Source organism: Calidris pugnax, unplaced genomic scaffold (assembly GCF_001431845.1).
Source record: "Calidris pugnax isolate Ruff unplaced genomic scaffold, ASM143184v1 scaffold58, whole genome shotgun sequence".
Taxonomy (NCBI): Eukaryota; Metazoa; Chordata; class Aves; order Charadriiformes; family Scolopacidae; genus Calidris; species Calidris pugnax.
The window spans coordinates 1,512,992-1,529,724 of NW_015090868.1; the positions used below are offsets into that span (position 1 = coordinate 1,512,992).

The 16,733-nt window shown below is 45.0% G+C and overlaps 1 protein-coding gene across 1 annotated transcript in view; it reads left to right on the forward strand.

The window, feature by feature from the left end:
- Positions 1-16,733, forward strand: part of KIT (v-kit Hardy-Zuckerman 4 feline sarcoma viral oncogene homolog) — a 57,809-nt gene that overhangs the window by 12,493 nt on the left and 28,583 nt on the right. The window contains exons 2-4 of the mRNA XM_014945486.1: positions 7,791-8,030; positions 11,421-11,699; positions 14,709-14,845. Coding sequence (XP_014800972.1) covers positions 7,791-8,030; positions 11,421-11,699; positions 14,709-14,845 — 656 coding nt within the window. The remainder of the gene's footprint in view (positions 1-7,790; positions 8,031-11,420; positions 11,700-14,708; positions 14,846-16,733) is intronic.

Sequence of the window (16,733 nt, forward strand, 5' to 3'; positions counted from 1 at the left end):
CCCCTGCCCCTTTCCCATTCAGGGGTGAGGGGCTGAGGGGGGGGGGGGGGGGGGCAGTGAGAAGACAGTGGTTGCCCTCATGAAGCTGGGTAAATGTCACCCCCACCCCCAATCCTCTCCCCTGGTTTTCTGCTTCATGACATACAGCCTCTGAGGATCCAAAACTTGAGAGCAAGCGCAGGAGCTCGGCATTTCTGTGTGAGAAACAGGCGGTGTTGAGGAGTCTGTTGATCAGCAGATGACACTGGCTCTGTTAGATGGGTTAGAAGCAAACCAATTGGTTCTGCTGGGGAGCCTAATCAGCCTAGACCCTGTAATACATGCCTGGTGACAGTTAGGTGATTTTTTCAGTCTCCAAGATGAAGCTGGGGCAGAGGAGCCGGTCAGCATTTCTGTCAGCAAGGATTTGTGGTGTCCATGTGTGCTGAGAGTCTATGGTGCTTGCAGGGGACAATCATGTCTTTGGTCTTCTTTGGTCTATGTCTTTGAGGAAGACACTAGCATGGATGTTGTTGGCATGGATGGTTTCTCTTGCAAAGCAAGAAGCTACGTTACTAGCCTTCTTTTCCCCCGCAGCCTAGCTGAAACGGGATCTGATGTAGCTTTCAGATCAAATAATTTAAAATTGACATTTGCCATTGCTAAACTTTTCAGCTAGCATAAGGGAGAGTGTCTGTTTAGTGATGTGGAACAAAACAAGTAAGCATATGATAGCACCTCTCCTTTGAAAAATCTGGGAGATTTTATACATCAGAGTAAATTAAAGTCGTTTCAGTGTGATTAACATGCGAGCTTGACACTTTATTTGTTTCCTTGGGGCATGAAACGGCAGGACAAAGAAAATACAATTGTAAAGGGTCTTACATTCATCTCCATCATAGAGTGTGTCAAGTGTCATAGTGGCCGTAACAAATGAGAGACAGAGTTGGAAAGGCGGTACTCTTCAATTAGACCAACTAATACTGTAAAGAAGGCCATGCAGGCTTCTGGCTAGGACTTCTGCACTTGTGAAAAAGAGATATTTTTGCTTCTGCTTTTGTTTCAGACCTGCAGGAGACTTGTGTGTCTCAAAACATGTTCATTTTTCCAGCAGTGCTGGGTATGCTGAAAGAGGATATTGCCTCCCTGCAAGCCATGGCTTGCTGATATCCCCAGACCACGGCATCTACAGCAGTGCCATTCCTTTAACTGATAAAGCGTATCTCTTCTTTCTGCTCTCTCATGTTGTTGTAGATGAGAAACTGAAAAATGCGGTGAGCAAGGTCCGTGTGATAGCCCTTGAAATGAGGCCAGTGCCCAGAATGAATTTGCACTGAAGAGAAATTAGTATCCAATCACCACAATCTTACACCAAAGTCACGGGCGTTTTGTCCCTTGAAGTTTAGCTGCTTGGTGCATTTGTCACAGGAGAACGTTAACTGGTTTAGAAATCGTGGTCAGGATCAGGTCATGGTCAGGTCATTGTTTTCGTTGTGCAGTGTTTGTACGTGGGGACTGCTGATGACTGTGAAGGTTATGGACAACCACAGAGGGAAGAGGCAGAAGCTCGGAAGAGCCTGCCGTGCCCTTGCAGAGTGTCCCAGCCCTGGGAGAGGGATTTGCTCTTGCTGGGTAGCAGGAAACCCACTGGCAGGTCCTTTCGGCTTGGCAGAAGGGCTTGGTGCAGGATCTGAGCAGGTTGTGGCTGTTCTATGCCTCTGTCTTGGCAGATGTTTGAGATAAGTTTAATGTGGAAGGGGGTGGGATAAGGCGCAGGGGTTTGTTTTGTTTTGGTTTTTCTCTGAAAGCAATCTGTTGTGCTATAGAGCTGCCACAAACTTCTTGTTCCTCTTAATGTTTAGATAAGAGATGAAAGAAGAAACGGCCACAGAGGGACTAACCTGTTGGCCCGAGGCTGTGCAGGAAATCTGTGGCAGAGCTGGGAATAAAATCCACACCGCTTGACTCTTCATCTTATCCCATGGCAGCCCCACGTCCTTTGTTTACTTGGCAGCTGGAGATGGTCTCCAGTTGCTTCTGAGCGTGACGTGGACTTGCACCTGACGTGCTTTTCCGTGCTACAGCAGTGTTTTGGCTGGGGCTGAAAAGCTCCCACATAAAACATATTTTTTTTTTTTTTTCTCCAGGATGGTGCACTCCTTAGCCAAAGCTTTTTTTTTTGTTTGCACATCCCTTAATTGTTACAGGAGCATTCTGCTGTCCTTAATCATATCCCTGCAATTTGACCTGCATTTCCTATCGGTATTATCTAGAGCTGTTTCGTTTTCTAATTCCTCCAGCCTGGTTTTCCAGATGTTCCTTCTGCATGCAGAAGTCACAACTGCTGTACTCCCCCTCTTTCCTACATCTCCCTTTATTTCTAGGGCTTAAGAAGCTGATTGTAATATATTCAAATATTCTGCTTTTTTTTTTTTTCAGATACACAGCCTTGTTCACAAGTGATCCCAGCATTGTAGTTTTTAACTTAGATTTGTTATATGACAAGGAGAAGCTGGGATAGTGGAAGTGAGTCTTTTCAGCTGTGGGACACAAATTTAGAACATCCAAAATAGGTCCTGGGCTGTCCAACTCAGAGCTTTGCAATATTTTTTTTTTTTTAATTTTTTAAAATTCATTGTTAAACATTTGCCATTATCAATGTATTTTGTTAGCATAATAATTACCTGCTAGTTACCCTTGATAACAACTCTAGAGAGCCATCCAGAACCCCAGTGTGGTACTCTGGCTCTGCCGTGTTGGATGTTTCACAGTGGGATCTACAGCCCTGGACCAACAGTGGGATCATATGCTCCCCCTACCCCCCGGGAGCTATGGGAGCAGAGGATGGTTTTCCTCTCTTCCCATTGTCCTGTGGGGTCCCTATGGACAGGTGGGTTTCAATGAGGTGATGACAATCAGCTGAGTAATAAGATAGTGGTCCACCTCCTTTTCCAAGGTGTAAGAAGGTAGAGAGGGTGAAAGCATGGCCAGGTGTGGGTCAGAGAACAGAGTAAGGATGCACACCCACACCTGGAAGTCTTCAGGAGACTTAACCATGGGTTGTTGCTCAGAGAGTTTACAATCCCACTGGTGACTGGTAAAGTCATCGTCCTGCCTGGGGTGGACATGGATCACTGGGAGGAGAGAGCAGACACCATATTGGGGCTTACAGGAGAGATGGGGACGGACTCTTTATTAGGGAGTTTGGTGATAGGATGGGATAATGGTTCTAAACTGAAAGGGGAGAGATATGGATTAGATATTAGGAAGAAATTCTTTACTGTGAGGGTGGTGAGGCACTGGAACAGGTTGCCCGGAGAAGCTGTGGCTGCCCCATCCCTGGAGGTGTTCAAGGCTAGGCTGGGTGGGACTTTGAGCAATCTGGTCTGGTGGGAGATGTCCCTGCCCAGGGCAGGGAGGTTGGAACTTGATGATCTTTCAACCTTCCAACCCAAACCATTCTGTGATTCTGTATCCCTTGGGGTTCAGCATTTTGAGATGTCTTACCATCCCCTAGAGTACATCTTGCCAACACAGCTGTTTCCCAAATTATTAGTGTTACTGTCACAGTTACGCTCATGATTTGTGTTACTGGAGTGTGCAAGATTGGAGTGCAAGATGTACCACGCCTCAGGTATGGTACAAATGGAGCTGACTTGGATGTGAGGCATTGGCAGTCTGAGAAAAGATCAAGAGATAGCAGATGGGCACATGCTGTGGGGATTAGTACAGTGGATTGATTACAAGTTGTTGGTTAAACTCTCAGATTTCTGTTACTTCATTATTCCTCCAAAAAGGAGGTACAAAGTCATTCCCATCTTTCTAAGCACCATTTTAATTCTTATCTTTTAAAGACAGGTGATATTTAGGTGCTTTATACTAAGCACATCTGATAGTTCTTGCGTTTGGAACCTGTTCTTACTCTGCCATACTTTTCATGAAGACATATTGCTGTTTTCAGAAGGCAACAGAAAAAAACCTTTAGATTGTGGGAATCCTTTGCACAAGGCATTAACTCAATTTGTAAACTGCTTTGTTGAGAATTTGTAAGCTACATAAAGGAACCATAACAAGATTGTCTTGAAATATGAGCGATGGTTTCAACTGGAATATTGTGGCTTTTATTGTGGAGTACCACAGCGTGCTTCTTCCCTCTGCGCCTTTCTTTCCCCAGCTCCGGTACGTAACGTATTTCTTGGGCTCCTGGATGGAGTCATGCTCTGCTCTGTTGTTTACCACCTTTAAAAACTTTCCACCAACTTGCTAGATAGTCCTGAAAATCAGTGTTACAAAATTTTGAACTCCTTACCTGAATGGGTATGATGAGTGCTAGGGGAAAGAGCAGGTAAAAGTCACAAACGTTGCATAAAAATATTAAATTATGTTTTCCTTAATCCTTCTGGCAATTATTATTTCTAGGATGGTTGTTTATGCGTTCAGTCATGTGAGTTTGTGTAGAGGATTAGTGGACCTCATGTGGAAAATTTGTGGTGGTGCTGGAAAAACAGGCGCTGATGGACTGCCTGTTGGGTTCAGCACTGATAAATAAATTTGAATCCGAGGGAGATGAGCAGAGAACAAGGGCTGTCTCCAAAACCCAGGACACAAACCAAATAATCAGACTCTGCAGGTGGTCTGACTGTCCTTTGCTTCCTGTGCTGGGATGGATTTGTCAGGAAGAGGAGCAGTTACCTGACCCGCTCTTAATCCGGTATATACCTTAAGAGCAACTAAAGCTGTGAGATGAGTGAATTAAGTCTGGAGTATATAATCTCATCCCAACTAATTATCTGATTGTTTTGTTTGGGCGTCTTGCTATCTGCGTGGGCAGGGAAACTCAGGCTCTGGAAGGTGCCACAGAGCGTGTTTTTGCATGCAAGTGGTGGTGGTTTTTTTGAGAAACATTGAGTTCCCCCTGGACTCATATCCCGTCCAACTGTGTGATGCTGTGCACAGGGTGATGGTTATTTGTAGGACTGAAGAACCCTTTCGCCCCAGAAAGGGAAAGGTTTGTTGCTGCATCACCCATCAGCCATGTGCCTGGTTTGACAGATCCACACGCATTTAGTGGGTCACTTGTGAGATGAATCTATGCCCCTCTACCCGCTTTGCTCTGCAAACCTGTTGATGACGCTCTACCTTTGAACCTTTAGGTGCTCTTGCGCCCTGGGGTTGGGTGGTTAAATGGGTTTGGGGAAGGAGGAGAAGGCTTCAATGCCTGGCTGCACAGATGACTTCAGGCTGGGCATTTTGGAGCCTGTGGTTGCCCCGTGTGTCGTTAATCCGCTGTATAAACACCCAGGGGAGAAGTTTGGCAAAGCCGGGCTGGCTCGGCGTTTCCTCAGGGGCAAGCCAATGAGTTTGCTCTTTGTGTAGCTCTGGGGTGTTCTGGATGAAGTGACCCCTGGCTGCAGCTGAGAACGTGTCTCTGCCGTGGCGTGTGTGCCACGCAGAGGCTGCAGCACCGTCTGGGGATGGAGGGGACACATTTCCAGATGTGTCCCTGCACATGCCCGAGTTGTCACCATCAGTCTCTGCTGTGTGACCTGCCCGGTGCCTGCTCCTCCGTGGTGGGGCAGAGGGTGGGCAGCAGGGGATGTCCCGGCTTGGCCATACATGGATTTTCCTTGGTAGACCCCAGGCTGTGATGGTGCTGGCTGCAAGCAGGCAGTGATGCCAGGGAAGGATGTCCCAATATTCTCCCTTTCCAGCCTTCCGTGACTCATCTGAGGTCCACAGGGGCTATACAGCATTGCATGTCTGCTGTTTTGTGCAGCTTGTGTCACTTGTTGCTTGAAGCATCCCATGGCCTGTAGGAAGCAGCAGAGAATTCTTCCAAAGATATCGCGCGAAGGACCTGCATGGTCTTTCCCGAGACCTTCTCAGAGGTCTTTGCCCTCTGCCTTCTCAGGTGCTGAAAACTGCTTGCTCTGATCTGAGGGGTTTGCAAATGAGAGGTCTCCTTGCCTCTCCTTACCCTGCTGTCAGGCGCCCTGTGTCTTGGACAAAGGGATTTTCCAGCTCTCCTGCCGGCAGAGCCACTGCTGGCTGGGACCTGTGCTCCTGAGACCTTGGACTTCTGCTCTCCTCGGTGGAGCTGCTGTGTCACGGCTCAGGCTCACACCTGCACTTTGAGGTAGCAGATTTGAAATTTAAAGTGGTGGTGGAGGTTCTGCCGTTTCCTGGCAATTATTATTTCTAGGATGGTTGTTTATGCGTTCAGTCACGGAAGCATACATGCAGGGTTAGTGGACCTCATGTGGAAAATTTGTGGTGGCGCTGGAAAAATGACTGCCTGTTGGGTTCAGCACTGATAAATAAATTTGAATCCGAGGGAGATGAGGAGAGAACAAGGGCTGTCTCCAAAGCCCAGGCCACAAAGCAAGTAATCAGACTCTGCAGGTGGTCTGACCGTCCTTTGCTTCCTGTGCTGGGATGGATTTGTCAGGAAGAGGAGCAGTTACCTGACCTGCTCTTAATCCCGTGTATGCCTTAAGAGCAACTAAAGCTGTGAGATGAGTGAATTAAGTCTGGAGTATATAATCTCATCCCAACCAATTATCCGATTGTTTTGCTTGGGCGTCTGTTGTTATCTGCGTGGGCAGGGAAACTCAGGCTCCAAAAGGAGCCGCAGAGCGTGTTTTTGAATGCAAGTAGTATTTTCAGTGACACGACTCTGCTACTACATATGGATGTTGTACAGTCCCATCCAGCTACACTTCACACGAGAGGGACATCAGCTAACAGCAGGGTTATTGTAAGCTAAGGATTACTTGTAGGACTAAAGAGCTACGCTGAAAGGGGGAGGGTTTGTTCCTGCAAGACCACCTCAATATTTGCTTACATTCTTCTGATGTTCGAGGAGGTCCGTAGTAGTAAGAATTTATCTGTGGTTTTGGCTATTTCATAGGTTCACTAAGACTTTCACACCAGGGGGATGCTAACTCAGCAACCTCCTGCTTGACTTATCATAGGGGAGCCAGAGAAGCCCAAATGTGCTTCTTTCTCCCAAGTACGCAGTGTAAGTTGGGGAATAGATGGGAATTGTGAATCGAGGCTGCTGATTTTACACAGCTTTATTTTCTGATGGTGTTTTAAAAGTTGTGTTACGGCACATTTGGTGAAAGAGACTCTAAGTGGTCATTTAGAGCAGCTTTGGAGACTAGGAGGTTGGTACCTCAGTGAATTTGGTAGTGTTGGGCTGGAAGCTGGAAGAATACTTTGCATGTAATTTTTTGGGAAGTAAGAAACGATGAATTTATTCTTCAACCAAAGAAATAAGCGTGTTGGGAAAGCACGCTCTGATGCCTTCATTAAACTGGACACTTCTAATCTAAGAGTGTGAGTGGAGCTTCTGAATACACGAGAGAGCAGTTAAAAAAAGATAACTGTTGAGCAAGGAAACTTTAGTTCTTGGCAACATATTGAGTAAATGACAAAGAATGATTAAAAGTGCTGCCATGTAGAATCAGGCTCATATGTTCTTGAATTTAATTTTTAAATAGCTTGGGTCTGTTCCCATTCAAAAGCCAAACCATTGCAGAAACTGGTGCATCTGAAACTAGTTTCAAATGGTTTTTTAAAGGCCGGTTTCCATCTGCAGTGGTTATTTACGCTGTGTGCTGAAGGTCTTACAAGCCAAAAAGTGTCTGTAGAATTGCACAGTGCCATTGCAGCTTAGTATTTTTAAGAATTAGCTCCCAAAATATTGGCTGCACATATACAACTATAAATAACAATTTTGCTGCAGAAAAAAAAAAGGGTGTTGTATTGACAGACATTGTATTTCATGCCCTTTTTTTTTTCCCCAGGTGGTTCACTGCCCCATGAAGAATCTTCGCTGGTTGTGAATAAAGGGGAGGAATTGAGGCTGAGGTGCAACGAGGATGGACCTGTGACTTGGAATTTCCAGAACTCGGACCCATCGGCGAAAGAAAGGACTTCCAGTGACAAAGAGTGGTACACCAAAAATGCAACAGTCAGAGACATAGGCAGATACGTATGCAAAAGCAAAGGGAGCGTGGTCACCTCTTTTTATGTTTTTGTGAAAGGTAAATATCAATGAAGGCATTATTTTTGCTTTCCCCTCCCCTTCCCACTCCCAAAATAATAGGGCGGTCAATGCTGGAGGAGGGAATGAATTTGAGGTACCGAGGGAGACCACAGTCTGATGGAAGAAATCTTCTTCTCTGTGCAGTAGAAAGAAAGCTCACTCTCAGCTTTGCTTGCAGTGGCCTTTGTCACCAGAACAAAGTTCTGGATGAGTTTCTCTTTACATCTCTGTTCTGTGGTGAAACATACCTGAGCTCTCCTTCCAGAAGCTAGCCAAGTGACCTGAATCAGTTGCATGAGTCAGTTGTGCTGTGAGGAAGCAAGCAGTATGTAGAAACGTCTTTTTAATTCCATGCCATCCATCAGTGTGGAGTCATGTAAGGTTTGGCCCCAAGCTCTCAATTTATTGAGGCGGTTAGCTAAAGGATTTGGCTTTTCGAGGCCGCGCTCTCAGGCTGAAGCCAGCAGGCAGCAATGATTCCTCTGCCCCCAGCTCCTGATCTACCTTATGACTGATCAGAAGTGTCTTAGATGGGAAAGAAATGCCTCTGCTCTGACACATTTTCCCAATCCTTTATTACCCTTCTTCTTTGTCCTATGGTTTCTTCAGATTTCTTCTCTTCTTTTGTTGGCTCCTGATCTGTGGCTTCATCAGCTGCCCTTAAGCTGACAGTTTATCATGCCTGGCATTCCCTTTTCCTTTCCAAGGAAGACAGTTATTTCGCTTCTCCTTCACATAGCTCTGGCGGTCTTTTTTCCCTGTTGATGGAAAAAAAGTCCTGCAGCATCCACTTTGCTGGAAACAGCATTCCTTGTCCAACAGGGGTTGCCTCAAAGAGCCTCCTCTGAACCCTACCAGTCCTTTGAGAATGACTACAAGGTTGTTTTCTGAGACAGGGAGATACCAGAACAGCACAGCAAAGAGTGTTTTCCCAAGGGAAGATATCTGACATAGTGACCACGCACTTTAAAGAGTGCTTCTTCAGCAACTCCCAAGTTGTCCAAATAGCCATGTAGCTACCGTGGATAAGTTTTCTTGACTTTCTGTGTCTCTCCAAGACCATGACTAAAAGAAATCTGTCATGTATTTTACCTATATGTGGAAAATATTGTTGACTTTATCTACCAGGACTGTTTTCCTGAAGGTCATGGTAATTATCCCAGACAGCTGTGATCATAGAGATGTTTGTGCCTTCCATTAAGTGAGTGAGACTCCTTCATCTCAGGAAAGCAGACAAACCTCCCACTAAACATGATTACCAAAGCATCAGAGAAGCTATGTGGCCCTCATGCATCATGTTTTTAATTTCTTTGTATTAATTGTGTGAAAAAATGTGCAAGCTTCACTTTGAAAAGTTCTTGGCAGTAAAATAAGTATGTTTGTGAGGTTGGCCATCATTTTGCAATAGGGTAACCTTTATAGCTGTGGCTCAATGACTTCTTAACAACACCTTGAAGATGCTACCATGAGCTCAACTGCTTGTGGGGTCGCCACAAGCACACTGTATGCCTTCTGCTTGTAAAGCTGCGAGTGAAGAGAGAACAGGACCTAGAGTAAATCACTGGAAGGAGAACCTTGATCCTGTGCAGTCCCAAGTGGCACATGAAATGGTGGCAGCTGTTTATCTCTTACGTCCATCTGGATCTGCTAACAATAATTTTTTGATGCTTCTGTGACCAAGGATGACAGAAGTGTTGACAGACTGTAGGTGCTTTCCTCTTTCACCTTTCTGCTTTGGCAGAAGGTGCCTATGTTTTGTCTATAGAAGCCATTTATGTCCCTATACAGGTAAGTTTAGTGAAGATCAATCTAGTTCAGATAACTACGTAAGGGAGAAAAGTCTCTGGATTTTGATCTTGGGTTTTTTCAGATACAAGCCATGATAAACACTACCACATCTTGTATTGGAAGCCTGAGGTATGCCCAGAAAGCAAGTGTTACCTGAGTTGTACCTGGTTTGGAAAGCCATGAAGGGAAGAACATGAGCTTCTTTGTGCCTGCATTCCCTAAGGCAAATACTTTCAATACTTCCCCCTTTCCAGAGGGGAAGACAAGAGTGACAGCTATTCATAGCATTTCTCTAAGTATCTCTGTGTGCAAAACATCACACTTTGGTTCTGTTCAGGTGTGCTTTACTTTTTAATTTTTTAGTAGTCTGCATTCTCCAGTTCTAGACTGATGCTTCAAAGCTTTGAGTTTGTGGGGGCTTCTTGGACAGCAGTATCAAGTGAGGTTAAAACTACACTCTCACTCTTAGCTAGAAACCAGCCAGTAAGTTCTCCGTTCAGGGATGAGCAACCTTCAACTTTGCATTTCCTAATTGCTTACATAAATGTCCCATGCTTCATTTTCAGCCTGGTACTTCTTGTCGTAAAACAAATGCACACTGCCCATCATCTTAACCAGATTCTCTCAGTTTTCCTTGTTAAGTCATGATTTGTTGATCGCTAATCATTCAGGTTGTACGGAGCCAGTTTGCCAAAAAAGAAAAAAGAAAACTTTCCCCTCTGTTTCTACATTTCTAATTCAAGCTGCTCTGTAGGGAGGGCAGATGGGAACAGAAATAAGTCATAAGAATGACTGAGATAAGTTTGTCAGCACACAATCCTTTATTTTGGGGTTTGCTATTAATGGTGAGGTTCTTAGTGTTTCAAGGTCATCAGCTATCATGTAAAAATGTTTAAAGTATGGTATGTTTGTGTGCTGTGGTTGGCTGAGATTGAATGCTTTAGAAAAGTTACCTTGTGAAAAATTGCATGACAATTTTTCAATCAGATATGCTGTTTGTATGCCCATTTTTTTTCTAAGGAGGCTAAAAATAACCCCTGCTTTCAGGGAGGGGGGAGAGAGAGAGAGAAGTTGTTTGGTGCTTCCTCTGGTAGCAATGTGTGTTCATTTAGATTGTGTATTTTACAGAAGTGAAAACCATAATTTAGGTGCTTTTCAACTTCCATTTGCTCATAAATTTCTTGAAAGTCCTCCTGTGGGCATGAAACCTTACAGCCCCGCCATGAGCTAAAAGCAAATTACTTTTAATGGTCTGTGAAAATCTGTTTACTGTTGTTGGGGGTGGAGGGTGGAGGTTTTGGAGCTAAACAAGGCAAAAAAAAAATATCTCCATCTCCAAATAAAAAAGCAGTAAGATTATTTTTAGTGCACATGATTCTTTAGTGTGTCTAGTATCGAATGCAACTGCACATCTCCTGTTGTGCTGCTCTTTTAAGACAAAATTTAATATCTCTTGGTAAACATGAATTGGGTAATACTCAGTTTTACTGGCTGAATGTAAAACTTTCTTTGATGTAAGTGCACAGTTGCAGAATTAAGGTCATCAGAAGTTCCCTGTGCAATGTCAGCTTCTCTGACAGGTCTTTGCGTTTCTTCGCAGATCCCAACGTGCTCTTCCTTGTTGATTCTCTGATCTACGGAAAAGAAGACAGCGACATCCTGCTAGTGTGCCCGCTCACAGATCCAGATGTTTCAAATTTCACGCTGAGAAAATGTGACGGCAAACCCCTCCCCAAAAATATGACGTTCATTCCCAATCCCCAGAAAGGCATCATTATAAAGAATGTGCAGAGGTCGTTTAAGGGCTGCTACCAGTGCTTGGCCAAGCACAATGGAGTTGAGAAAATATCGGAGAACATTTTCCTCAATGTGAGGCCAGGTAACACAGGATTTTCACCTTCTTATAGAGCACCTGATTTTTCCCCTTCATCTCCCAGGAACTGAGGGGAAGTCTTGTAAAGCCTTACCTTGTGTACTGACCTTGTCATGGGATAGCTGGAGGTGGTGGCCTCCTCTGGAGGCTTTTGGAGTCTACTCCTACTCAAAGCCAGATGTGCTTGCACACCAGGGGATTGCTCTGTGGCACCAGTGACTGCTGCAGGTGGTCCAGAGGAAGGTGGTGGGCTTGGAAAGCTTGTTCTGGGCAAGTTTTGTAGGGGCGCAAGTTGATCTTGTGACATTTGGCCTATGGCTGTGCTGAGCAGGTTTGGTCATGATTGTTTTTATTTTCTGTTCCTGATGATTTCCAGGTGTTTTTTTCACCATTTTAGGAAAAAACGTGGGTTGTGCTGTTAAACTTTGTGGAAAAACCAGTGCCCTGAGGTTTGGACAGGTTTGTGCAGGCAAGGTAGAGGTTTGGGTGCCTGACTCACGTGTCTGTTGCCCACAAGTGACAGCAGGAGGAACTGATGGATGACATTGAAGAAGAGGGATTTGGTGGAGAGGCAGAGGTTGGGACAGCAGAGGGCCCTTGTTTGTCTCCATCTCCATGAGTGAGGACGGTCACTACAGCAACCAGGTGCCCAGGTCACGATGAGGAGCGTGGTGTGGCTGAGCTGCCAGATGCATCGCTTGCAAACCTGTTGATGATGCCCTACCTTTGACCTTCATGTGCTCTTGTGCCCTGGGGTTGGGTGGTTAAATGTGTTTGGGAAAGAGGAGAAGGCTCGATGCCTGGCTGCACAGCATTACAGGCTGGTTTTGTTTGGGCATTTTGGAGCCTGTGGTTGCCTCATGTGTCATTAATCCGCTGTATAAACACCCAGGGGAGAAGTTTGGCAAAGCCGGGCTGGCTCGGTGTTTCCTCAGGGGCAAGCGAATGAGTTTGCTCTTTGTGTAGCTCTGGGGTATTTTGACTGAGGTGACCCCTGGCTGCAGCTGAGAAGGTGTCTGTGCCGTGGCCTGTGTGCCACGCAGAGGCTGCAGCGTGGTCTGGGGATGGAGGGGACACATTTCCAGATGTGTCCCTGCGCACGCCCGAGTTGTCACCATCAACTGTGTGACCTGCCCGCTGGTGAGGCAGTGGGGGCCATCTCAAGTCTGCAGTTTGCTGTGGCAAATTGAAGAAGTCTTTTTTCCTGGTGGGTTGGAAACTCTGATACGGTGCATTTTAATGAATAATAAATTTAAATTAATGAGTAGAGAACAAAAGTTTTATCAGTGCAGGCATCTCTGGTATTCTCCTATGATGACAAAAATCAAGCCCATTCTTGCTGTCTCTGGTGTTTGTTCTGTAACAAGGTTTTCTTTCAACTGTTTTTTCAGTGATGGCCAAAGAAAGCAAGCAGTTGATTGGAATAACTGACATATCTCTGACACGGGAGAATGCATATTGTAGTATTGGACTATTTCATTTTGTTACGGCATAACAGTCTGTACTTGTTCGATAGAGCAGTGACTTCAGATGGGAGGTAGTGACTTGGTGTAGGTGGTCAGTGGGACCTGGACACTCTGTCTCAAGATGGAGATGTGGGCAGTGCAGTAAGCAGAAGCATCTGCTGAAGGCCATCAGTGTTGTAATGATTGTTCAATCCTTGTTGAGTTCACCAGGTGAAACTCCCCTTTTCTCCTTGGCTGAAGTCTTAGGTGTGTTGCAGACCCTTTGGTGGCACTGGTGGCCCTCAGACCCCTAGGTTTAAGCGTCGGGTGCAGACAGACAGAAAAGGCACCCATGAAAGAAGGAGCTGTGCAGGCACACTCAGACACATGCCAGCTCTGCTACCATCGCACTGGGGGTGTTTCTGTCCAGCCCTTCTCCAAACAATGAGGGGCTTTATGGACTTATGGCTTTTTTTTTCAGTTGTCCATAGCTGTTGCTGGCGGGTGAGAACACAGCATGCCTTCTGCACCGGCTTCCTTCTTTCTCCTGGGTCCTGCTGAATGCCAGGGGGGCATTTTTATGTGAGCCTTTATATCTGAAGAGAGCAAACATTTCTTTGTTCTCATCTGTAGAACATGAGGAAAGCGTTATTGTTAAAGTGTGAATAGCTGAAAAGCGTGGAGTTTCCCAAAGTTTCGTATAATTTACCTAAGACAACTACAAAGCCTGTGTCAGAGGCAGGAAGAGAGTCTGGAAGGCCTTATCTGATGTCTGTTGCATTCACGGTTTGAAAGTGAGTCTTCCTGTGTAAAAGCCTTAGTGGGAAGTTCAGTGGAGCCTCATAAATGAGGAAAATTTGAAGAAACTGTGAAGAAAACAGAAAAACAAACTGTAGAGGGAAGAGAGGAGGAGCTGAAGATAAGAGACACATAATCCTCAAATATACTTGACCATTGCCAAAGAAGCAGACCAGGGGTACAGCAGCCCACAGCAGCTTGGAAACACCTACCTCTTGGGTGAGGAACTTGTCCACGGTCTTGGCTTCAGCCACCTCTGTGAACCCTCACCATGAGCAGAGGTTGTGGTGCTTTCAGGGACAGGTGTGCTAAAGTCCTTGAGCTCTACCTGTCCTTCCTAGGCTGTCCATCAGGGACTTTCCAGGGACCTGTCGGTTGTGTTGGCTGTAGTAATTTCTAATTAAAAGCCACAGTTAATGCTAGGCTGCGGTTCTTCAGAGGCTGATCCTGACAGTGTTTTCGGTTCCAGAGTGCAACTTTTTAATCCCCGTCATGGAATGAATCATCTCATTGACGGTTCAACATCATTCAAGTTTCTTCATGCAAGTTGCTACGCTCTATCAAGTATTATCTAACTTTAGGTGTAATTTGAAGGGAGACTGAAGCAGAAATGTGCTTGTTGTAAAGGAACAACTCTGTAATATGTTAAAGAAATTTGAATACCACTCGGAGGCCTGAAATTTTATTGGAAAGTTAATGACTGTTGATTTTCATCCCCCCTTGGAAGCTCTGAAGCTAATGAAAAGTAACACACTTTTAAATTGTTTTCCAGTTCATAAAACTCTTCCCGTCATCACCTTATCCAAAAGCTATGAGCTTCTCAAAGAAGGGGAAGAGTTCGAAGTTACATGCATAATCACAGATGTGGATAGCAGCGTACAAGCTCGTTGGGTTTATCACAAAAGCGGGGTGAGTTCCTTTATTTGTTTATTTATATTCTTAGTCCACAAACTCTCTGAAGATAATCCCATGCTTGTCCTGGACACCAGATGCTGGATCGGTTGGGATTTGCTGTGTTTCCAAAGGTTCTGCATCCCACGGACTGGTGAGAGGCCAGCAACAACTGTCCTGTGCCCACGCGGATGGCTGGGAGGGAAAGTATCCTCATGGGCTTCTCTTCCCAAACAGAAATTAAAATTAGGCTTTTCAATGTGAAGTTTAGGTGACCTCTGTTGGGCTGCCTAAATACGGAAGCACAGAGTGCCTACACATCACATTGCAATCAATGGGAGCTGCAAATATCAACACATGGACTGCAAATTACATATTCTAGGCGTTATCATTAACAGTAAAATACCTGCTAATTAGCATGGGATTGTATGTGACAGGAATAGTAGTAAGCATTCGCAGGAATGATTAATTCATTTAAATTACATGGTGTGCCTCCCTAACTGGGAACGCTCGGAAAAATGAACCGGTGAACTGGCTTCTGTCTGTAGTGATAGATGAAGTTACTGCCTGGCATCACCAAATTAAATTCATTATTGGCTAAGTGCTCCAGGAGAGTTCGTTACTGGCAGCGCAGTGATTCTGCAGAGGAGGGGCAGGGAGATCCCCTCCCCTGGCCAGCCACGTGCGGCCAGCTCTGCCTTGGAAATCAGCAGCAGACACCGGGTGGTTCTCAAGGAAAGCCTCTTGCTTTTCTGGGTATACTCTGAAAGTTAAATGAATTAAAAGCCCTTGTGAAGACCTGTTAGTAACTCCTGCTGTATACTCTCCTGTGCTAATTGGCTGGTCTCATACTGCTAAGAGTAGTGACCAGAATACGTAATTCGCAGTCCACGTGTGTACGGAATAAAGGCTTCTGTGAGGCTGTGGTGTTTGGATAAATCGCATCTCCTCCAGCAGAATAGCCAAGGGGAGGCTGTTCCCTGGGGCTGGGTATGCCATGCTTAGCTAATCCGCCAGCTCTGGCAGAGCTGCTCCCACTAAGTGCTCCAGAAATCCCACCTCGCAGCTCCAAGGGTTGGGGAGGTTTAAATGACATGAGGGCGGCATGGGACGTGCAGATGGGGCTTTTGGTCCCGTGCCAAGGTCAACTACAAGTCCTTCATCTGAAAACTTAATTTCTTCTATTGTTCCCCCTCTTTTCTTTGTTTCCATATGATTAAATTGGTGTCTTCCCTTAACTTTTTATGCTTTTTCGCTTTTCATTTTATGAGTAAAAGCCACGAGGAAAATATTTTTGACCAAATAAGTTTGACCTTTCTGTCCTTCCTGGTAAATAGCATGGGATGCTACCTTTTAAATATTGACTATCAAATTAAATTTTGTACTGAAACAGAATACATAAAAATCATGTTTATATAGATGCAGAATTACATTTTCAGCTGAATAGGTCGAAGGAAAAAAAACACAAAACACTTCCCTTGTATGACTGAAGTTATCACCACTTTTGAAAATTAGGATACTTGTTATAAGCAAGCACATCCATACAGACCAAACTGCTATTGGTGATTATTGTAGTACAGGAGGAATCAAAATGCATCTAGAACCTCATGGCACCTCCAAGAATTGAAATCATCCTACTAGAAAATCGCAACAGTCCAGGTCTGCATTTGGATTAATCAGTGTAAATTTATCAGTCTTTCTAACCACACTGAGCATTCTCACAGAAACTAAAGTCAACACCTCAAATCATTTATTTTTTATTTAGTTCCAGCACCCATACATAGGCATAGAGTCATGATATACTCAATGCTTTGGAAAGAAAATGAGGTTTCCAGTTGCCTGTAAGGTTAGTAAATCTGGATAGCTATGGATGGAGAAGCGAAGCAGGTTCCAGAGCGAGGATACC